Source organism: Delphinus delphis, chromosome 11 (assembly GCF_949987515.2).
Source record: "Delphinus delphis chromosome 11, mDelDel1.2, whole genome shotgun sequence".
Taxonomy (NCBI): Eukaryota; Metazoa; Chordata; class Mammalia; order Artiodactyla; family Delphinidae; genus Delphinus; species Delphinus delphis.
In genome coordinates this window covers 23,807,822-23,832,554 of record NC_082693.1, presented here as the reverse complement: position 1 = coordinate 23,832,554, position 24,733 = coordinate 23,807,822, and the positions used below count along the sequence as shown (strand labels likewise).

Below are 24,733 nucleotides of genomic sequence, written 5' to 3'. Positions count from 1 at the left end.
TCTTATTCAACATAGTTTGGGAAGTTTTAGCCACAGCAATCAGAGAAGAAATGGAAATAAAAGGAATCCAAATCGGAAAAAAAGAAGTAAAGCTGTCACTGTTTGCAGATGACATGATACTATACATAGAGAATCCTAAAGATGCTACCAGAAAACTACTAGAGCTCAGCAATGAATTTGGTAAAGTAGCAGGACACAAAATTAATGCATAGAAATCTCTTGCATTCCTATACACTAATGATGAAAAATCTGAAAATAAAATGAAGAAAACACTCCCATTTACCTTTGCAACAAAAAGAATAAAATATCTAGGAATAAACCTACCTAAGGAGACAAAAGACCTGTATGCAGAAAATTATAAGACACTGATGAAAGAAATTAAAGATGATACAAATAGATGGAGAGATATAGCATGTTCTTGGATTGGAAGAATCAACATTGTGAAAATGAGTCTACTATCCAAAACAATCTACAGATTCAATGCAATCCCTATCAAACTACCACTGGCATTTTTCACTGGAACAAAAAATTTCACAATTTGTATGGAAACACAAAACACCCCGAGTAGCCAAAGCAATCTTGAGAAAGAAAAATGGAGCTGGAGGAATCAGTCTCCCTGACTTCAGACTATAGTACAAAGCTACAGTACTCAAGACAGTATGGTACTGGCACAAAAACAGATATATAGATCAATGGAACAGGATAGAAAGCCCAGAGATAAACCCATGCACTATGGTCACCTTATCTTTGATAAAGGAGGCAGGAATATACAGTAGAGAATAAACAGCCTCTTCAATAAGTGGTGGTGGGAAAACTGGACAGCTATATGTAAAAGAATGATATTTGGACCTCCCTAACATCATACATTAAAAAAAAACCTCCAAATGGATTAAAGACCTAAATGTAAGGCCAGACACTATCAAACTTTTAGAGGAAAACATAGGCAGAACACTCTATGACATAAATCACAGCAAGATCCTTTTTGACCCACTTCTAAGAGAAATTCAAATAAAAACAAAAATAAACAAATGGGACCTAATGAAACTTAAAAGCTTTGGCACAGTAAAGGAAACCATAAACAAGAGAAAAGACAACGCTCAGAGCAGAAGAAAATATTTGCAAATGAAACAACTGACAAAGCATTAATCTCCAAAATTTATAAGCAGCTCATGCAGCTCAATAACAAAAAAAACAAACAACCCAATCCAAAAATGGGCAGAAGAGCTAAATAGACATTTCTCCAAAGAAGATATACAGATTGCCAACAAACACATGGAAGAATGCTCAACATTATTAATCATTAGAGAAATGCAAATCAAAACTACAATGAGATATCATCTCACACCGGTCAGAATGGCCATCATCAAAAAATCTACAAACAATAAATGCTGGAGAGGATGTGTAAAAAAGGGAACCCTCTTGCACTGTTGGTGGGAATGTAAATTGATATAGCCACTATGGAGAACGGTATGGAGGCTGCTTAAAAAACTAAAAATAGAACTACCTTACAACCCAGCAATCCCACTACTGGGCATATACCCTGAGAAAACCATAATTCAAAAAGAGTCATGTACCAAAGTGTTAATTGCAGCTCTATTTACAATCGCCAGGACATGGTCAGCCATAAAAAGAAACGAAATTGAATTATTTGTAGTGAGGTGGATAGACCTAGAGTCTGTCATACAGAATGAAGTAAGTCAGGAAGAGAAAAACAAATACTGTATGCTAATACATATATATGGAATCAAAAAAAATGGGGCCAGACAGCAATAAAGACGCAGACCTACTAGAGAATAGAGTTGAGGACGTGGGTAGGGGTAAGGGTAAGCTGGGACAAAGTGAGAGAGTGGCATGGACATATATACACTACCAAATGTGAAATACATAGCTAGTAGGAAGCAGCCGCATAGCACAGGGAGATCAGCTCAGTGCTTTGTGACCACCTAGAGGGGTGGGATAGGGAGGGTGGGAAGGAGGGAGACGCAAGAGGGAAGAGATATGGGAACATATGTATATGTATAGCTGATTCACTTTGTTGTAAAGCAGAAACTAACACAGCATTGTAAAGCAATTATACTCCAATAAAGATGTTAAAAAAAGAGAAACTAAAAAAAAAAAATGTGAAAAGTAGAGATATATTAAAAATTATTCAGTTTAAGTATTATACTCAAAAGTAAAATAATTATGCCAGTAAGATTAAGTATGATAAAATAATAGTAAAGCTACTTTATTTTGCAAAAAATAAGAAAAATGAAAACATTTATAAAGAACTAGTTTTACTAACCTGACTAATTTTTCTTTGCTCTTGTATAGCTGTTTGAATTGCCTGAGATACTTTCTCTTGATCTTTTGCATGCTCAGTCTTCCATAACTCCCTTTCTTCTGCATGGGCTTTTTCCAAATTTTTTCTTTCTTCTTCTACAGCTTTTAAAACTGCATCCTTCATCACTTCTTTCTCAAGCTTCAAAACAAATAATGACGAAAACAAAAATATTTGAATGAGTGACCACAATAGTTCCTTGAATAAGACAGACTTGAGTTAACCTAAAAAACTCAAAATTTTGATCCTATAGGGTTTATTTCTGACATTGTTTTTTTTTACTCATATGTAATAACTGCTGTAAAATAAAATTAATTATTTGTTTTTATACAAATAACCAACTTATTTCCATGGCATTTCTAAACTTCAAAGAAACCAAGTCTTGGCCTAAAGTAGCAGTGTTCAAACTATTTTGTCTTAGGATCTCTTTATTCTCTTAAAAATTATAGAGGACTTCTAAGAGCTTTTGTTTACATGGGTTATACATATTAAGATTTACCGTATTAGATATTCAAACCAAGAGAAAATACTTATTTATTAATTCATTTATAATTAATAACAGTAAGTGCATTATATATTTATACTGTATTTTATGAAAAATAACTACATTTTTCCAAAATTAAAAAGTGAGAAGAATGTTTATAAACCTCTTTACTATCTGACTTAATAGAAGAGAGCCTAGATTCTTACACCTGCCTTCTGTTTTAAATCTGTAATGATATTTTTAGTTGAAGTATATAAGAAAAACCCAGCCTCACAAATATATGTAGAAGAAAAGCGAGAATTATTTAGTAGCCAGTTGAGATTACTGTAGATACTCTTTCTGATTCCACACCAAAACTTAACAAGGGGTAGTTCTTAAAGGCAAGTTGCAATAAGAAAAATAAAATCATGTCAATGAACTTTTTGTACTCTGTTACATTACAATCTTTTCTTGCATTTTGAATGAATCCTTTACATATTTTTTAAACATTTTTTATTTGGCAAACATTGATTCAATGACTTATGCATCTCCTCCAGATGTTGACACATTTCACTATAACCAAAAAAGCCACATTTTTGTTAATAACACCATCAATCTCATCAGAAGAGTCTTTATTAAAAAGTAGAAATAAATTTTCTAAAATTCTAATTTTTTTTTAAAGCTCGAATTTTATCATTGGCAACAAGAACTGTCAGTTTTTGTCCTTAAGGTGCGGGGCTCACTCTGCTTATTCTGGACAAAATGTCTGCCAAATACTAAAGTCTGTATAACCCTACTAATTCAGTAAAATGGCGTTCCATGGAAAAAGAGCCTATTTCAGTTGCAACTCAAACAGCTGCACAAGAATTTTCCTCAAGAAACCATCGTACATAGTAAAGTCCATCGACCTCCCACTCCTGAGAGACTTACCACTTTTTTTCTTGCTTCCAGTTCACAACTAAATTTGACAAAAGTCATTAAAGCTGACAGTCACCATTTTTTGAACTCCTATTTTATTGCACAATTCTCCTCCTAAATTACTCTCTTACTATGTTCACCAATGCCTTCCATGTTGTTTAAACCAAACGATATTTTTTGTTTTAATCCTTACTTTCATGACCTCAAAGCAACATTCTATATAGTTGATTATTTCTGATTTTGTGAAGCCCTCTCTTTTCTTGGTTTTCATGAGAGCCTGCTGCTTATATTTCTCCTATGCATTTTGCTGAGTCTTTTCAATTCTTTGTAACTTCGTCCTTCCTCTGGATTTTAAATTTTGGAGTTTTTTCACGGCTAAGAACTTGGACCACTTGTTACTCTACTTGTTACTCCTTTGAGGTAATTATACATGACAATAATTTCCATGGCTACTATTACCATCTCTCTGCTGGAAAACAAAAATCAAAAAAACCCATTATACTAACCCATATTAATATCTTCAGGAGATTCCTATCTACTGAGCTGTAAATGTCATGTAGATTTAGCTGCCTACTTGACTTTATCATCTAGATATACCACAGGCAGCTCAAACTCTGTATCAAGGAAATAGTATTACTTTCTATGTTGCTGCTGAATGAATATTCTGGCAGTTCACAAACTGGCCACCTCATCCACACCAAACATGTTGATTCTATCTCCTAACTACTTCTAGAATTTGCCTATTTCATTCCTTTCCAAGCTACTACTACTATTCTATTTCTTATGCAAACTTCAGATGCACTCTGTTAATTCTTTCCCTGCCTTTGGCCTTTCTTGCTCCAATTTCCCAAAAATTAATGTCAGTTACCATTATGACCCACCTACACTCAGAAATTTCAATGTGTCTCTACTTACCTATGGAATAAAATTCAATCTCACTATTCAGAATGTTAGCCATCCTTCAAGTCTCAGTTCAAAAGAAATTTATTGTCAAAAACTCCTATGGGGGCTTCCCTGGTGGTCCAGTGGCTAGGGCTCTGTGCTCCCAATGCAGGGGGCCCAAGTTCGATTCCTGGTAGAGGAACTAGATCCCACATGCCGCAACTAACTAAGACCCAGCGCAACCAAATAAATAAATAAAAAAACAAAATGAAACAAAAAAAACCCTCCTATGAATGCCATGGAAATACTATCTATATACTCATAATAATTTAATGCATTCCTTCTTACCTTATTAGTACATAAACAATGTTTATTTACCTGATTGTAAATTCTTTAAGAAAGACAAAATCATAGTCATTCTTGAACATCCACCTCAGCACAGTGATCTGTACCTATGAGACTTTCAACGTTTGTTTACTAAATTTAAATCTAAATCCCAAACTCAACACTCAGTGCCATATTTCCGTTAAAAAATTAATAAACAGAAAGCTCAATTAAATAGTGTCAGGGGACCATAAGGCAGAGCTCTCACCTTATAAGTGCTTCGACAATGGCAGAGTCCAACAGGAAGAAGACAGACTCCTCTACTTCCCTGGCAAGAACTCAGCCAATGAAATGCCCCGGACTCTGTTTACCACAGCCCTCCCAACTTCCTTTTCCCCTTGATAAAGCATTCTCCCTTGTTGTATGGGGACTTGCACATGGCTCACCATGGTTGCAGACCCCAAACTGCAATTCTCTGCTGTTCCTGAATAAACTCATTATTGCTGGAGAAATATCTGGCAGTCTATTTATTTTAGGTCAACACTTTGGTGGCCCATATGGGGACCAGAGAAGACCTCTGAAGGCTCTGGGGCTATTGAACAGATGTGGTACCCACAACTGAGCCACTGTTACTCACTGCTTTCTTGCTGACCTTGGAGTTTGAAGGTACGTCCTTCTCCTAGACCCAAGATCATGCCCTCTTTGTGTTTGAAGCTCTCCAGGTTTTATTCAGAATCTATTTTAAGGTTTCGTCTTTCTGGCTAAGGCCTTGTTCTGCATGCATTTGGAACTTTGGTCTGATTTTGAGATAACACTGTTTCAACCGAAGCTGGCTGGAAATGCCTTCAGCCCATTCCTTTGGGAATAGGGACTTCTTCACTGAAAAGTGTATTGGTTTTTCAGCCTTCGGCCTCTTCCTTTGGAAGGGGTTATTCTCTGGAAATTGCCTGTAAAAGCCTTTGGCCTGGCTCCTTTAGCACCAAGCTGTCTCCTTAGAACTGGCTGGTATTAGTTTGCAAGCTTTTTGAGCTGTAAGTTATTTAAGCTGTTTGAAAATTGTTCTTTTATTCTAGAGAAAAACCTCTGAGAAATGGGATCCCAGTTAACTAAGTATTTTGAGGGTGCTACCCCTACAGGGACTCCAGCCAAACTGGTATTTAAAAACCATAGTTCCTACCCCTTCATGCTCACTTCTGACTAAAAGGACCGACCTGACCAAAGGCAAGTTAAAATATCAGTGGCCGGGCTTCCCTGGTGGCGCAGTGGTTGAGAGTCCGCCTGCCGATGCAGAGGACGCGGGTTCTTGCCCAGTCCGGGAAGATCCCACATGCCGCGGAGTGGCTGGGCCCGTGAGCCATGGCCGCTGAGCCTGCGCTCTGCAACGGGAGAGGCCACAGCAGTGAGGCCCGCGTACCGAAAAAAAAAAAAAAATCAGTGGCCATTATGGGAAACTTTTGCAACCCCCAAACTTAATTTCCTTAAAACTGAATTAGATCACAATAGCTCAAAAATTTCCAGAACTGAGTGGTATGCCTATTTCGATTGGTATCTTAAGGCTTCCCAATATTATCAGAAGCTTAAAACTCTCTCTCTGCAAAATAAGATTTCAAGATTAACTGAGGCAAACCAGCAATTAAAGAAAGATGAAATGGCTCCCAAAGCCTCAGGTTCTTCTTCCTTGGCTTCCTCTGGTACCATCTCGTCTCTCATCCTTGCATCCTCGTGGCCAGACTGTGCCTCTGGCACCATCTTCCTCCCACCCTTCTATGCCGCTGATGCCTCCTCTATACCCCATACTAATTATCCTGTCAAACTTCTCCTTTTCTCTAAAACTCTTCCCACCCCCTTTCCCTCTGAACTCTTCAGAATTTTTCCCTATAAAATTAAGCCTTCTGAGGATCCAGAAGTTCAACTCTTAATTTCCTATATTCTCTGGATTAAAGCTGAACTGCAAGCCATAGTCAAGTATTTTCCCAAAATAAACCAAAGATCCTCACAGATTTGCTGAGGAATTTAATATAGTCATTCAAACTTATCAACCTTGTTTCTCTGACTCATATCAGCTGGTTCATATACTTGTTGGTTAAGGCCAGGCCCAGCATAGGATGAAAACTGTTAATTGGGAAAATCCTGAAAGGTCTAACTTATATGGTCAGGTTCAGGCAATCGCTAGGTGGCTTCATCGAGCAATTCCTAGGGCTTTACCAAAGCCTGTTGACTGGAACAGAATCCAGCCTTGCACACAAACATTGGATGAACCTGTTCATGACTACTACATGACTTCAGACTGCTTCTAAAGAAAATTCTGGTCTTCCCTCAGATGTTGATTCCACCCGGGCAGCTTTTAACTCTGTTATTAATGGGCTGGACTGGGACATTTTCCCTTCTAGTAAAAAGGACTAGGATGAAATGGAAAACTATCTCTAGTTCAGACTTAATTAATCTAGCAAACCAGCTCTCTCACACTTCACATGAGTCACCTAAAAGGAAGAACACCATATTTCTTAATCTTCAAATCCAGCAAATGAAGATTCCTGAATGAAATCAAAACTTTCCCAGTTTCTGCTATTATTGCAAAAAGCCAGGACACTGGGAAAGATTGTTACAAATTTAAGTGTTTGAGTGCCTTCAGTCCTCTAACCAGCCTTTCCAATGTCCTTTCAATTCTCAATAACGGGGCTTTGAGGAATTATAGGGGCTCTTCCCAGTTCTCCCTCTTGATCGGGGTGGAGAAATATTTCTCCTGATTGAGGATGAACCTCTTCCTGTTCTGACACCAAAGGCACAATCTCGGTGTTCAACCCCACTACTATAAAGCAGCCCGTGCTGTGGTTCAAACAGTGGGGATCGCTAATGAACTTCACGTTTTAGTCATGGTCTGTAGGTTTTATAGTGGACTGAAAGAAGCCTTCTCTTGCAGACCGGTTACTCCCTCTTCTGGGGCTAAAGTACTTTTGGAAAAGATTGTCCCTACCTGAGGAGCTCCTCTCAAACATCATAGTGATTTAGAAATCCATTTTACTGGCTAGGTGCTTCAACAAGTTTGCGCTGTTTGGCCAGTTTTACAACGTTTTCACTATGTTACCACCTTCAATCCTCTGGTTTAGTTAAATGCACTAACAGCATTATTAAGATTCAGTTAGAAAACTTTGTAGAGGCCCTCCAAATACCTTGGCCCAAAGCATTGCTGTTGGCCCTCTAAATCCCAGATCCACTCCTTTTGGAACTCGTAAACTCTCACCCTTTGAGATAGTCACAGGACACCCAATGCACTTGGCTCCTGCCTCTTTTGACCCACAACTGATAAAAGGAGAGATACTCCAATATTGCAAAGGCCTAGTTGTTTCCATTAAAAATAACCATGCTCTGGTAGAGCAATCTTTTCACAGTGCACCCTTGGGAGATGATGACCTTAAGCATCACATCTTGCAACCTAGAGATTTTGTCTACTGGAAAAGACACTTCCAAAAGAATGCTCTTCAACCTCACTGGAGAGGCCCCTATCAGGCACTCATAACCAACCCTTGTGCCACCAAACAACAAGGAACAGACTCTTGGATTCACATGACACACCTAAAGAAAGCACCTAACCCTGACTGGACCTGTACATCATCTGGTGACCTGAAAGATTTCCCAGAAATGAAGCAGATGACATGTGATGAGACAGCTTTCCCAAGATACCCAGGCCAGGCCTCTTAGAAGTTTGTCACCAAACCTTTGATGATGACATAACACTTCAGATGATCTCCAATGTCTATAATCTTGATAAGATATGGACTTCAGAAAACTGCCTAAGAGGTCTCCCTCCTACCCCTCCTCGTTACTTGAATGTGACTGCAATAGTTTTCCAATCTGCACTTTTGCTCTGACATGAGACACCACACCCAGAAATTGAGGGACAAAAAGAGCTAAAACTAGAAACCTTGATTCTTGATCAGTGGTGCTTTCAGAAAAAGGTCTTGATCAAAGGGGAAAATGTAAAAAATTCATAAACAGAAATCTCAATTAAATAGTGTCAGGAGATCTATTTAAGGGGGAACTCTCATGCCCTGAAACTATAGTAGAGACCAACAGGAAGAAGAAAGACTCCTCGTTTTTCCTGGCAGCGACTCAGCCAATGAAAAGCCATGGACTCTGTATTTCCTGTAGCCCTCACAACTTCCTTTCCTCTCTATAAAAGTGTTCTCCTTGGGGCTTCCCTGGTGGCGCAGTGGTTGAGAGTCTGCCTGCCGATGCAGGGGACATGGGTTCGTGCCCTGGTCCGGGAAGATCCCACATGCCGTGGAGCGGCTAGGCCTGTGAGCCATGGCCGCTGAGCCTGCGTGTCTGGAGCCTGTGCTCCGCAATGGGAGAGGCCACAACAATGAGAGGCCCACGTACCGCGAAAAAAAAAAAAAAAAAAAAAAAAAAAGTGTTCTCCTTGTCATGTGGGAACTTGTACATGGCTCGCCATGGTTGCAGACCCCAAATTGCAATTCTCTCCTAATCCTGAATAAACCCATTTTTGCTGGACAAATATCTGACAGTATATTTCAGGTCAACATATGTATATATTAGTATACATATATTTAACATCTATGAATATACTACCCAGATGATCTATTTCAAAGTTGACTTTAAAAACCACATACCTTGATACATACATACATATATACATACACACACACACACACACACACACACACACACTCATTACTTGTATGATATCTATCAAATATCAAGTGGATATTAGTGTTCCTATGTAGATATATGATTTTAAACAAGTGATTAATAATCTAAATGTAAAGCATTTCAATATCATCATTATCTTGTGTAATGTAAATTTAACAAGAATATGAACAGTAGAAGAAGAAAAACAAATTTTGATTTTTCTGGAATGAAATATTTTTAAAAGATTGACTAGGTGGCGCAGTGGTTGAGAGTCTGCCTGCTGATGCAGGGGACACGGGTTCATGCTCCGGTCTGGGAAGACGCCACATGCCGTGGAGCGGCTAGGCCCGTGAGCCATGGCCGCTGAGCCTGTGCGTCCGGAGCCTGTGCTCCGCAACGGGAGAGGCCACAACAGTGAGAGGCCCACATACCACAAAAAAAAAAAAAAAAAAAAAAAGTAGATTGACTAACCATTAATAAACTCAGTTTGTTAATTCCACTTATTTACAAAGAAACTGATTGTTACTGATGGGTCTCTACCAGGCAAATAATTAGACATAAAGATGACAAAAACAATTCTTATATGAGACCAACAACATTCATTTTAGGCTTTGAGGTGGGGGTAAACATAACAAAAGTAGAACTATAATTGAAATTAAGCTACAGAATAAACTTTTCAGAGAGAAATACCTTTGCAGCAGATACTAATGCTTCTTTATTTCTTTGCCTTTCTTCCTCCAAACATTTTTCCAATATTTCCTGTAAATGATAAGACAGCTAGACATTAAAGTATTATTTGAGGTAACAGAACATTCTTTCCACAGTCCAAGCAAACTTAAAGTATTACCTTCTGTTCTTGAGATTGCTGAGTCAAAGCTTCCTTTATTTTTTCTTTTAATAGTTCCTTCTCTGTGGCAAGCATTTCAAGGAGCCTCTGATGCTACAAGGAAAGATAACTGCATTATGATTATGGTTCTGAGACTGATAATCTATCAACACGGAGAACAGCTGGTAGAATTCATTTGAAGTAGTTACTAGAGGAAAGAAGAAAGTTTGCTAAAATGAAGGCTTAGGAGCCAAAAAACCTGAATTCACCTTTCTTCCATCAGTCAAGATATACTTTTTTCACCCCCAAACTCAATAAAGTACATGACATGAGATCTAATTTAAAAACATTCCAAATATGAAGTGAATCAGAAAATGATAAAATGTCCTTTCCTAAAATTAAATTTGGAAAATTTACTCGTTAAAATTATTATTAGCTTGCAGTAAGAGAGCAAGCAGATTATAACTGATGTTTGCCTGATGAATAATTATCTTAACAGATTATTTGTGTTTCTAGTAAAGCACTGTTACAGAAATTGAAAGATGACTGTTCTCATCTCAAGATTTTACCATAGATTCAAAAAAATAAATCTATGAAAACGGTCAAAGGAATATTATGTGATAGCTAATGTTAAAGAATATAAAGTTCATGTATTTATTTTTATTCCAATGTACTAATGAAAAAGCACACAGAGCCATCAGCTAATTATCATGGACTAGACAACTGGAGTTTGAACGAAGTTTTCTTAAGAAAGTTCAACATTTGTAGCCTCAATATCTTCAACACAGATAAGCCAGATACTTGTTCTGAACAGTGCTCTTAGGGAAAACAAAACATATATACATATACATATATACATATACATACATATTCCTCCATATCCATATTCACATAGATTTCTCATTCAGTTACTAAAGGCAAGTAAGATATTTTCTCAGATTTAGAATGCCATTTACATAGAAGCCTCCTTTAAATATAAACCAACTCTGACACCCAATATTTTAAAACAGATCTATGTCATTCAAAGTTGTTCTGATTTAAAACATTTTTTAGGCAGGCAGTCTACATTGAGAGTAAGTGACCAAATAGAAAGTTAAGATAATCTATTATTCCTGTTTTTAATTTTAATGTTTTTATCTTTATGTTTCAAGAAAACAAGAAAAATTACAAAAATGTGGTTTTTCTTTAAAAACAAATCCAAACTGTGATATAAATCATGACATGGTGATGGGAAATTATTGGTACCATATGAATTTGTGAAAAGCATTTGACTAATAAATCAGTAGGCTTAGCATATGATATGTAATAATAACTGAGACTTTAATGTTCTATTCTTTGAAAGTCTAGATGCACACAGAATTTCATAGTCAGAAACAATACCTAATCCTATTTATAAAACACGCATGATAAAATGTGTTTTACCAGGCAAATAATTAGACTTCAAAATGATAAATATAATACAATTCTCATATGAGACTGAAAATATTCAATTTAGGCTTTGCGATGGGAGTAAACATAACAAAAACAGAACAAGTAAAAATTATTGGAATTAAACTGCAAAATAAAGTTCTCAGAGTCATCAATAATCCTGAAAATGATTTCTCCTTAAAATGAATTGTTATATTAATAAGTCAGACTAATCAATAAGTAATTAACTATAAGTAGGCCATGCTTTTCCAGGGGTCCAACAAGAACTATTCAAAGAGAATAACATTAGCTAAAAATGACAATGCAATGACAATGACAATGCAATAAAAATTCATTCCTGAGCCACATTTCTTAATTCTGACAGTATACTATAATAGAAGACTATTTTTGAGCTTGTTTGAGCCAAAATAAACCTCACATTATCATTTGAAAGAAGCATCCTACATAAAATATACCCTAAGTAAAAGCATAGATCTACTTGAGAAAATACAAGTGACTGACTTTACTTTAGACAGATAGATAGCTAAAAATAGCTAACTTTTTTGACCACTTTAAAGTTTCAGACACTGTTACAAGTGCTGTACATGTGGTTGTACCATATTAAACACAACAGATTGCTAAATCAGATGACATTCTTCCTCATTTTCAGATGAGTGATCTGAGACCCAGAGAGGCTAAGTAATTTACCAGCTCTCAAATGAAGAGCTTCAGCAATAATTATATCTGCACACTCATGTTCAGCAGTAGTAATCACTTAATAGATAAAAGCAGTGCCACTATTACCTAGTTACTAAAGCTACATAATATAAGTAGTATGTCTGGTAAGACCTCACTTCCATTTGGCTTTAAAAGAATTTGAATAATCTATGCTTTTGATTTTGTTCTTTTCAGAATATTAAAATAAGATAATTTTTTGAATAAATATCAGTTGATATTAGGAAAGATGATTCAGAAAGATGCTGAATGGTGTGGCAAAAGTTTATGTCCTAAACAGTTAATTTGTAAAGTGAATGATCCACAAGTGGCTAATTGAGAACGATATAGGGGTTTCCCTGGTGGCGCAGTGGTTGAGAGTCCGCCTGTCGATGCAGGGGACACGGGTTCGTGCTCTGGTCCGGGAGGATCCCACATGCCGCCGAGTGGCTAGGCCCGTGAGCCATGGCCGCTGAGCCTGCGCTCCGCAACGGGAGAGGCCACAACAGTGAGAGGCCCGCGTACCGCAAAAAACAAAAAAAAGAAGAACCGTATAAAGTTCAATAAAATATACTGTTTTTGTAAGAATCACATACATTCATCGTGAAAAATGTAAAGAAGTGAAAATCATCCAGGGTTCCATTACCCAAAGAAAATCACTGATAGCACTTAGACAAACAACCTTCTGGAGAGCTCTCTGTGTATTTAAATACATAGATATACATAAACATTTAAAATAATATGTTTATAATACTGTTCTGTAATCTTTTGCACTCAAGAAAGGTACTGACATATTTCTATATAAATACAACTATGCTGTTTTTTGTTTTATTAAATTAAATTTACATTTTATCATTGTGCTATCTACACACATTCATGTTGTCTGCAATATTTCAATTTAAAAAAAATCTTGATTTTTATGCATGCATCTTTGTGAATCTGTGTATTACAGTCTTACGAAAAATTCCTAGAAGCAGTATGAGCAGGTTGAAAATTGAGCATGTTTTATATTTTGATGCATACCTTCAAACTGTACTCCAGAGAGAAAATACCAAATTACAAACAATAGCAGGACAAGGGATGAGGGAGATGATCTTAGAGAACAGAATCATGGACTATAACGGCAGCTAACTAAGGAAACTGTTCCACTGGAACAATATCCTATAAATGTTGATTTTCTATTGGTCTTTTCTTTCTTAAAATTGTTTAAATTATAAATTAAATCATAAATCTTCATGGTAGAAATTCAACTATATATTTTAATCTTATTTTTAAATTAAATTGTCTTAAAGGAAAGTTTACCCTCATATACTAATTTGTAAATTATTATATATCATTTCCCTACCAACTTGTCCATCTCTCTATGTAAATTTATAAATATGTTAATGCATTTTTTCCCAACCATCATACAAGAAATATTTGCTTGGTGTGTACCAACACCTGACAGTGTACTAGTTTCCAGGGATGCTGCTCTCATGGACATTAATGTCTAATAGACAATCCATGAAACATAAATACATTTTCTTATATTTGACTTGTAGAACTATTTTATAAAACAAATTTTCTTCAACAAATACCATAACAACTAATTTTTTCCCAAAACACACGTAACTTTTTAAAAGTAGGAAGTACCAAATATGATTTGGAAATAAATAAGTAGAAATAAACTTTTAAAAATATACAAATTTTAAATAAAAAGTTCTAATAGAAAAAAAATAGTTATCCCTCAGTATCCATGGGGCATTGGAGGTCCAACTAATTATAAGTGCTTTTACAGGAACAGATGGCAATAAAAGAGAAGGTGGCCAAAATAATTAAGACCTCAATTATTACAGTACAATATTCTTGCCTTTCATTTACTAATATTAACTATTTGTGGATAAAATATGTCTACAGTGAGAAACAGATAGTTTACGACATATAAACACCTCAGGACAGTGCCTGTTAAATAGTAAAATTTAAATGTTAGGTGCTATTATTACACTACTACTTGTACTTCCTTTATATATTTTGGTAAAAAATATATATAACAAAAATTTCCATTTTCACCAATTTGAAATGGACAAGTGGCATTAATTATACTCACAATGCCATATAACCATCATCACTATTTCAAAATTTTTTCATAATCCTCATCAGAAATTCTGTGCCCATTAAGCAATAACCCATTCTTCCTCATCCCAGCCCCTGGCAACCTCTAATCTACTTTTCATCTCTATGAATTTGCCTATTCTAGATACTTCATATACATGGAATCAAACAGTAATTGTCCCTTGTATCTGGCTTATTTCACTCAGTATAATGTTTTCAAGGTTCATCAGTATTGTAGTATGTATCTGAACATCATTCCTTTTTATGGTTGAATAATATTCCACTGTACATAAATACCACTTTTATTTATCTATTCACCTGTTGAGGGACACTGGAGTTGTTTCCACTTTTCACCAATTATGAATAATGCTGCTAAACATTCACGTACAAATATCAATAAATAATATTCGCAATACAGCAATGTACAAAGGTTCCAATCTTTCCATATTCTTTACAATATTTTACTTTCTGCTTTTTAAATTATTATTACTATAGTCATCTTGGCAATCTCATGTGGTTTTTATTTGCATTTCACTATTGACTAAGCATGTTGAACATCTTTACAAATATTTCTACTTCTGATACTATAACTACTCCTTTTCAACTATTACTAGTATTGTCTGTACAAGAAGGAAAATGATTGGAGCTCTTTTTGCAGTTTTTATAGGGGACAGTAGTAGAAGGTGCGCTGGATTTGAGGTTTGTTCATTGACATATTCTTCCAGAAGTAGCAATGTCTTTCCTCTCTGGGCCAGATATTGTTTTAGTTATTTAATCACAATAAGCTAGAAATTATAAAGTATCAACCTTTGGCCAAAAAGGTTTCAGACTCCCTTTATTATATCTAAAATAAAGTATAAAGTATATCTGGAGATTGCCTGTATTACTTCTGCCGTCTGCCTCAACAGAGAATTGCTTAATTGTCTCAATTAACATTCAGCACCCTGGAAATGGCACACATGGATTTTGATGATATAAGAGATAGTCAGTACATTCTTTTGTACCTTACTAGCTGACCATTCCAAGGTGAGGATGTTCTGAACACCTTTTGTTACATACCTCAGAACCGAAATTGAACCAATGAAAACATTTATCATACGACTCTTTTCAAATATTTATAATTTCGGAACAGAGATACTTTCTACAGAATTTGCAAGACATAGCCTTACAACATTTTGAGAGGCACTATGAAAATTAATTGAAATCTAAACCAGTAAATCTCATTCAAGAACAGTGAAGAGTTTATTATATTTTGTTTATCTAAAATATTCTATTGATTGCTTCTTAAAATTATATTGAAATTTTAGTAATTTTTAAAGCAAATTGAAGAAATAAATGCAAACCACAGAGTCCCATTAATCTTACAGAGTAGCTGCTTAATATAAGGGTATCAAGGACAGTCCTTTGAAATTTAGCTTAAAACAAAAGGCACTCAGAAATGGGTTATGCTTTTCCCCTCTTTTGGAAGAACTTTTTCCAAGAGAAAAATGTTTGATATATACTCAAATATAAATATAGAGGTTCTGTGGTTTTTACTTGATTCCTGTAAAAAAAAAAAAGAAATATAAAAAAATCTCTTCTTTCCTGTAATGTGAGTCATAGGAGATACTGTAAACAGATTTAATCACAATCATACGTAGTTTTTGTATATCAAATTTTAGACTAAGCAATCAGAGAAGCTCATGTTCAGGTATACTGTTATCCATTTATCACAGGTCCACAAACTTCACATTACTTTATATGTATGTGGTGTGTGTGTAGTATATATTCTATAAAGCAAACTCAACAAGTATCTTCTTTCACTTTCTAGAAAGCACAAACACGGAAAAAGATCAAGTGATCTGGTAGGATGGTCTTAAAGCACATCTTCCTATAAGCCTCCATTTAACACAATTTGAAAGACACTTAATAAATTTAATAAACGTCTTAATATAAAGTGAGTCACACACAATTGTTTCATCTCTTCATGGGCCAACACATTAAATATTGTTTGGAAAGAAAACCTAAATAAGATGACCTATGGGATTAAATCTATGCAGTTACCACAAACTCAATAATATTAATAAACTTCTTAAAGTGAATAAAATAAGACTAAAGATAAGCTGTACTAGATTTATTTCACCCAAATAGATATAATTTCTAATAGGCATGAAAAAAATGTAAGCAAATAGGTTATTCCTCCTACTTAAACAGGCCTTTAACCCGAGGGAGTGATATAAAGGGATGAAGCAAAAACTGGGGAAGAAGGCAAGGATGATGTCTCTCACCTCAGCTTTTCATCATTGTACTGGAAGTCTTAGCTAATGAAATAGTGTAAAAATAGGAAATAAAAAGGAAGAAGAAATTAAGCTGTCATCGTTCACAGATGACATGATCATCTTTGTAGAAAATCTTGAGGAATTGACAAAAAATTCCTGAAACTAATACACAATTATAATAAGGTTGCAGTATACAAGATTAATATACGAACGTCAATCCCTTTCCTACATAGCAAACAGTATGAAACTAAAATCACAATACACTTTACATTACCATCCCCCAAATGAAAAATTTAGGTATATATCCAACAAAATATGTACAAGATTTACATGAGAAAAACTACAAAATTCTGATGAAAGATATCAAAGAACAATTAAATAAATCAAAATATATTTCATGTTCATGAAAGGGAGACTGAATGTTGTCAAGATGTCAGTTCTTCCCAACTTGATCTATAAACACAATGTAATCTCAATCAAAATCCCAGCAAGGTATTTTGTGGATACTGACACACTGATTCTAAAGATATGGAAAGACAAAAAAACAAAACATAAAAACAAAACAGAATGGCCAACACAATACTGAAGAAGAACAAAGTTGGAGGACTGACACTCTCTGACTTCAAGACGTACTGTAAAGCTACAGCAATCAAAACAGTGTGGTATTGGCAAAAGAATAGACAAAGAACAGAGTTCAGAAATAGACCCTTATAAATACAGTCAACTGATCTTTGACAAAGGAGCAAAGGCAATACAATGTTATAAAGATAGTCTTTTTAACAAGTGTTGCTAGAATGATTGGACATCCACACACAAAAATATGAATCTAGACAGCAACCTTACCCCCTTCACAAAAAGTAACTCAAAATGGATCATAGGCCTAAAATGCAAAACTTGTAAAATTCCTAGATGACCTAGGAGAAAAACCTAGATGAACTTAAAGGCAATGACTTTTCTGATACAACATCACAAGCACATTCCATGAAAGAAATAATGTATAAGTTGACTTTCCACTCAAGAATTCTACTAAAAATACACGTATATACTGACTACAAAGGAACATGAGAGGATTTTTGGGGGGTGATGGAAATGTTTAATTTTAATCTTCTTTTAGGTGGTAGTTGTGAAATTGTACAGGTCCGTCAAAATACAAAGAATGGTACACCTAAGAGGGTAGATTCTATTTATGTGAATTACACTTCAATAAACTTGAAGAAAAATATACACATACACTTTAAATTAATTTTTAACTCATACTATTTTGTCCCTTAAAATGGACTTACTTTCTCTTCCAGGCAAAAGCCAATCTTTTCCCATTAAAATGTTACCTCTTTTGAATTCTTTCTTGAAAACTCAGAATGAATTGCCTGCTCTCTTATCTATAATCCCAGAGTATTTTGTTTCTATCACTAGTGTATTGTTTATTATATTTTATTATAATTTATTTTATAGCTGTCTCCCATAATAAGGCTCTTAGTTTCTTGAAGGCAGAGAATGTTCTTATACTTTTAAAAAACCTTTTTATTAGACTGCCTAATATATTGAAAACTTTCAATTTAAGTTGACAACACCATTATAGGTACTCGTATTCAAGTGAAGTTCTAACAGTTATTAAAATGCCTGCCTAAAGATAACTTAATGAAAAAAAAAAGTATTGGATTAATATATGACTCTGATAGCAACAAGCAACTGTCTTTTTCTGTACTATGATGAAAGAAAAAAAAGTAGTGGTCACCTAAAAATTGTACACAAATATTATTGGGAAACTAATTAAATAAATCTAAGTGCAACCTGACCAATGCTTTAACAAGGTTACAGTTTGAACCACACCAGTCATCTGGTTTGCAAGATTTCCTGCTGGACATCAACACCAACCACTCGTTAGACCCAAAACCACCTTGGGAAATAGCTGTGGCTAAGATTTACACAGACCAGTAATGGACTAAATTACTGGTTCAGTTGAAAAACAGGTCAGCAGCATATATAACATGACAGAAATTGGAAAGTCATTAAAAAGAATTATATATCAGACTCCCAGCCCCACTCCTCAAAATTTAGCTGAAAGTTTTAAGACTCTGAAGTTGGAAGACTTAAAAAAGGTCTGGTAATTTTCTCACACAAACCTTATAATTACCATGAAATGCAGATTTGGTGAATAACACCTTGGGAAAGATTATCACATCTTTAATATCTTTTTGATGGGAAATGAAGTAATCACATCAAACACCTTTGGCATATTTTCTTAAAAAATTACACATCCATCTAGAGAAAGAATATAGAAAATAAAAAAACAATGACTCTTTCTCTTCCATATGCAAGAAAAACATATTCCCTAGACAATGAGGGGGATTTTTTTAGCAGAATATTTTATTTTCTCCAGTGTTATAAAACACATATTTTAAAATACAACATACTCCATTATTTCCCCCCAAATAAACTATATATATATATATATATATATATATATATATATATGAAGCATATGAGGACACACAGTAAACACTGTGAATGATCATGAATGAGTATATTATATAATGAAAAATGCAATTTTAAGTTCTAACATCAGTTACAGATAGAATGCTTGACAAAAAATAATAGAATATTCAGAAGGGTTCAACCTGGTCCTGATCAGCTTATGGTAGGGACCAACAGTTTTCAAATTCTGTCCAACAGAGTACTAGACATCTCCATCTCCACTTCAACTAGAGTCACTATGCCTTTATTGGTCTTGTTTGTAAGAAAAGTCTTCAATAGAAGATTTAATCTAAGAAAAGATTTGATGGCTAAAACAAACTTGCTAAAGTAGATAATGAAAACGTATATGCACACTTTTGGTTTCAGCTTTGACATGTAAAGAGCTTGGAAGATCACCCTGATTCTTAAAACAAGAAAAAAAGCTGAAACAAACTAAAGATCAATGACATGCCTTAGGTCTATCAGAGAACTGGGACAGAGCAAATCCCACCCCACCCCCCAAATTTACAACTAGGAAATCCAGTGAGTCACAGCCAAGATCATCTTACCTAGAGCAGAAGCTACTGGAGATATAGACTGGTAGGTGCTTGAATGGTAAATTTGAGGAACTGCTGGAGGCTGAGTAAGGATGTGTGACAGTGAGAATTCTTGAAAGCTGATGGCTTAGGGATTCCACACACTTTTATGGATTCTCCCCCCAGAAATCCCATCAGAATTTCAGTATGAAGAGCCCAGAAATTTCCCCTCATGGTTCTGTTGAGGGGAGTAGAAAAAGTGTGAATTATTATAACCACTGTGAATTATGCCTAGAGCATTCTCCATAACAAAAGCCTATTCTTTAGGTGAAAAGACTTTATCAAAACCTTATAAACCTTCCACCTGGGCAAAAGGTTTTACCAAGATTCCAGCTCCCTCTAGCCTTCCTAGAGGGGGGAAAAAGCCAGCTAACACTTGTGAAGGTCACGGGCCCACTAAAAGATGAAGATTTAATCATAAGATTACAGAATACTTCCCCTCCCCAATGCCTTATATCACCAAACCAATAAGGTTCTAGTATATTATAGTCCATAATAGTTGACAGAGCTGGAAGACACAGACTCTTCTAAGGAGTTCTTAGGGAAGCCAAAGACAAGAGGGGAGACAAAAACAAAAACCTTTAAGGAATCTGAACCCTCTGGTAACTTACAGCAACAGAAAATATTAAACACAGCTACTCACTTCTAAACAAATTAACAAAACCTCCCATTAAGAGTCTATTTACCTCTATTCCGATTACATGCTACAACATGTTCATCTTTTTTTTAAATTGAGGTATAACTGACATATAACACTATATTAATTTCAGGTATTCAGTGTATTGATTTGATACTTGTATATACTGAGAAATGATCACTACAATAAATCTAACATTGGTCACCATACATAGATACAAAATTATCTTTTAACAAAAAAATTATAAGCATACTAAAAGGCTAAAAAGTCTGAGGGAACCAAAAAAAGGCATCAGAACCAGTTTCAAATATGACAGAGATTTCTGAATTATCAGACTGGAAATTTAAAATAAAGATGATTAATATGTTGAGGAAGCTAATGGAAAAAGAAGATAACATGCGAGAACAGGTGGATAATGTACAGATGGGAACTCTAAGGAAGAAACAAAGGGAAATACTAGAAGTCAAAACAGAAGAAAAGAATGACTTTGATGGGTTCATCAGTAGAGTCAACCTAACCAAGGAAAGAACCATGAGCATTAAGATAGGTCAATAGGGGCTTCCCTGGTGGCGCAGTGCTTGAGAGTCCGCCTGCCGATGCAGGGGACACGGGTTCATGCCCTGGTCCGGGAAGATCCCACATGCCGCGGAGCGGCTGGGCCCGTGAGCCATGGCTGCTGAGCCTGCACGTCCGGAGCCTGTGCTCCACAACGGGAGAGGCCACAACAGTGAGAGGCCCGCGTACCGCAAAAAAAAAAAAAAAAAGGTCAATAGAAACTTCCTAGACTTAAGTAAAAAGTGGGGGAGGAGGGGAGGAAAACAAAAACACAGAGCAGAACAGTCAAGAATCATGAGACAATTTTAAAAAGCATAACATATGTGTAATTGAAATACCAAAAGGAGAAGAAAGAATGAAGCAGAAGAAATATTTGAAATAATAATGGCCAAAATTTTTCTAAAATTAATGACAAATACCAAACCACAGATCCAGGAAGCATAGAGAAAATCAAGTAAGATGAACACCAAAAAAACCCCACAAAACCCCTACACCTATGTGATCATATTCAAATAGCAGGGTAAAAAAAAGAAAAAGAAAAAATCTTGGAAGAAGCCAGAGCAGGAAAAAAACACTTTACTTACAAGAGGAAAAGGATAAGAATGACAGTAGATTTCTCTTCAGAAACCATGCAAGCTAAAAGAGAGTGAAATATTTAAAATGTTGAAAGAAAAAAAATCATCAAGAAGAAAGAGCAGAGGTTTGCCATACCACATATTAACATATACCACACTGTAATAAAACATAGTAATAAAAATAGTATGTTATTTATACAAAAATAAACAGATTAGTGCAAGAGAATAGAAAGCTCAGAGACAGACCCATGTATACATGGGAACTTAATATACGATAAAGAAGCACCACAAAAAGACAATGTATAAACTGTTTGTTCAGTGGTTCTCAAACTTTTGCATGTATTAGAATCACCTGAAAGATTTGTTAAGAGATTGATCAGTCCAAGAGCAGAGTTTATTTTTTTTAAGTTTTTTCATCTTTATTGAGATATAGTGGACATATAACATTGTGTAAGTTTAAAGTGTGCGATGTAACTTTTTAATTCAATTAAAAGCTATCTTATATTATTAAATTATGTATTCCTGCTTCAGATTTTGATAGGAGGGGAATATTCTTTTCCTGATAACAAAAGTGACTCTTCAATATATTGTCTCCCAAGAGCAGAGTTTCGGATTCAGTAGTCTGCAGTAGTGCTAGGGAACTTGTGTTGCCAACTGTGCCCAAGTGAAGCTGATACTGAAGCTGCTGGGTCAAGAACTACAGTTTGAGATCCATGGCCTTAGTGTTTTCAGCAGCTCGGTTGAGCTGAAGAGAGCAAACTCAGGTGTCGGAGTTGCTGATTAAGCGAAGGTGAGCCAAAATGAGAGTAATAAAGAAGGCTTTAATCACTTACTCGTCTGGTATAAGGAAGTGGCTAAAACCCCTTGACTCCATGGAACTGAGCACAAGGTGAAGGCCAGGTGAATCAGCACAGAAGTGGGAGTCATCTCACTGCTGCAGGAGCACTGAACAAAAGTCTCTGGATGTTTTATGGACCCTGGGGTGGGAGGGAAAAAAAGGCAGGCAGGACGAGGAGAGGAAAAGTACTGAAGACTGAGTCAGAGTGGGGAAGAGTTCTCTCTCCTCCTCCCACTAAGGAGGCTGGGCAGAAGCACCTGAAGAAGACTTCTGCCCAGGGCCTCAGATAAAGAGCATTAGGAATGAAGGCACCTGAGGCAGAAATGCAGCTATGTGAAGAGCATGGCCAGCAGTGGGGCCTGAATACTTGAATGCAGCACCCTTCAAAGGCTACAATGTACTTTCCCTCTGAGACCTGCCAGTCAAGCCTTTGTAACTGCCTAGAATCAGACCTGAAAAAAATCACATATAGGTTTTTAACCAGGAACCAGACTCCTTAAGTATATGCTACTAGGGAAAGTGGCTCATTTTAGGGAGAAACATGAAAATGGATACTGAATCTTTATCTAACATTATAAACAAAGTAAGACTACAGGGATAAAATACCAAAATATGAAAGTTAAAATTATAAAGTTAATAAGAAAACATGTACAAATAAGCCTTTGGCTGTAAAGACAATAAAGAAATTCTTAAAGAAATTTAGTACAAACCACAAGGCAAAAATGATTAATTGGATTACATCGAAATAAGGGATTTTTTTTTAGCAATAGATATTAAGAACCAAGTTAGTATTCCATTTACAGATGAAAGAAATTTGTTTTATCTAAAAACCTTTAGGGATTAATATTTCAATTGACAAAGAACCCCTGCAAACTGACAAGAAAAATAGATCAAACTCAATTTAATAAAAAAAAGGTTAATGAATAATTTATTGAAAAGTTAATCCCCAAAGTTAACAAACTTATGATAAGACATTTAAGTTAAGAATGAGGTATCTATCACTTATTAAAAAAAGTAAAAATTTGGGAATTCCCTGGTGGTCCAGTGGTTGAGACTTGATGCTTTCAACTGCCGTGGGCCCAGGTTTGATCCCTGGTCCAGGAACTAAGATCCTGCAAGCCTCATAGTGCAGCCAAAAAAAAAAAAAAAAAAAAAAAGTAAAAGTTAGAAGCTGGAGAATGCTAGGTCTTTGGGGAAAAATGGGGATGTAGGAACCTGTGCATCGCTGGCCGGATGATAGCCTTGTCACCACCACTCTGGAGAACAAACTGGCAGCACTTAGTAAAATATCTGCATGGCCTATCGTACAGCAGTTACACTCTTGGATGGAGATGATGATAAGAATAGATAGATGAACAGACCTTTTGCTTTTGTTTTTTTTTTCTTGCACATTATAAGGGCACATAAAAGTTTCTGGGTTGGTGAAGAGTTAAGAGACAACCTAGATGTCCATTATGGGTGAGTAGATAGAAGAAAAAGGTGAATTCATACCACGGATTCTGAAATTTAGAAAAAGAAATTCAATTTATACATAGTAACGGATAGTATTTACATGAACATAAAGCAACAGTTTTAGATTTTTTAAGCAAAATGTTCAGTGGATTTCTCTTAGAAGCATAGGAAACAATGCATTCTGTACATAATAAAATTTTTGTAAAATAAAAATACATGCACACAAAATAATAACACACAGATTACAAGAACACATTCAAATAAGGACACATTAAAATGGTTCCCCCAATCAGAGGGAAGACACTGGGAGCAGGGAACAAGGATAAAAATTTTATATATGTATACATACATACACTTACACACACATACACACACACACACACACACACACACACACACACACACACACACACAGGGAAGGGCCTTGTAAGACACAAGAGGATAATATGCCAAGAACTGAGGAGTATGATTACCTTTCTTCACCTAAGGTTAAAAAATAAAAAGATTACAATTACATCGATAAAGTGAAAAACTGTGTTACTGACAGCTAGCCCAAGAGGAAGAACTGTGAATGGAAACAAAAACCATATTTTTCAAAACACAGTTGAATCACAAAATAAATAAATTGTGCCAGACCTAGCCATGACGTGCATAACAGACTATGCAAGCTCTAATCTTTTAACGACATTTCACTCAGACCCATACATTCCAAGAACACAGAAAAACCAACCTAACAGTAACTCTAGACAGATTCATGTATTCTAAAGATCACA

At 35.6% G+C, this 24,733-nt stretch overlaps 1 protein-coding gene across 11 annotated transcripts in view; it reads right to left on the bottom strand.

Annotated features, from left to right (window-relative positions):
• CCDC91 (coiled-coil domain containing 91) overlaps positions 1-24,733 on the bottom strand; it is a 416,368-nt gene that overhangs the window by 125,615 nt on the left and 266,020 nt on the right. For all 11 annotated transcript variants that reach the window (XR_009521176.1, XM_060024524.1, XM_060024515.1 and 8 more), the window contains 3 exons: positions 10,405-10,497; positions 10,248-10,316; positions 2,285-2,461 (listed from right to left, as the gene is read on the bottom strand). Coding sequence is in view for 10 of the 11 variants with exons in the window: in XM_060024524.1 (XP_059880507.1) it covers positions 2,285-2,461; positions 10,248-10,316; positions 10,405-10,497 (339 nt within the window). In the remaining variant the exon portion in view is untranslated. The remainder of the gene's footprint in view (positions 1-2,284; positions 2,462-10,247; positions 10,317-10,404; positions 10,498-24,733) is intronic.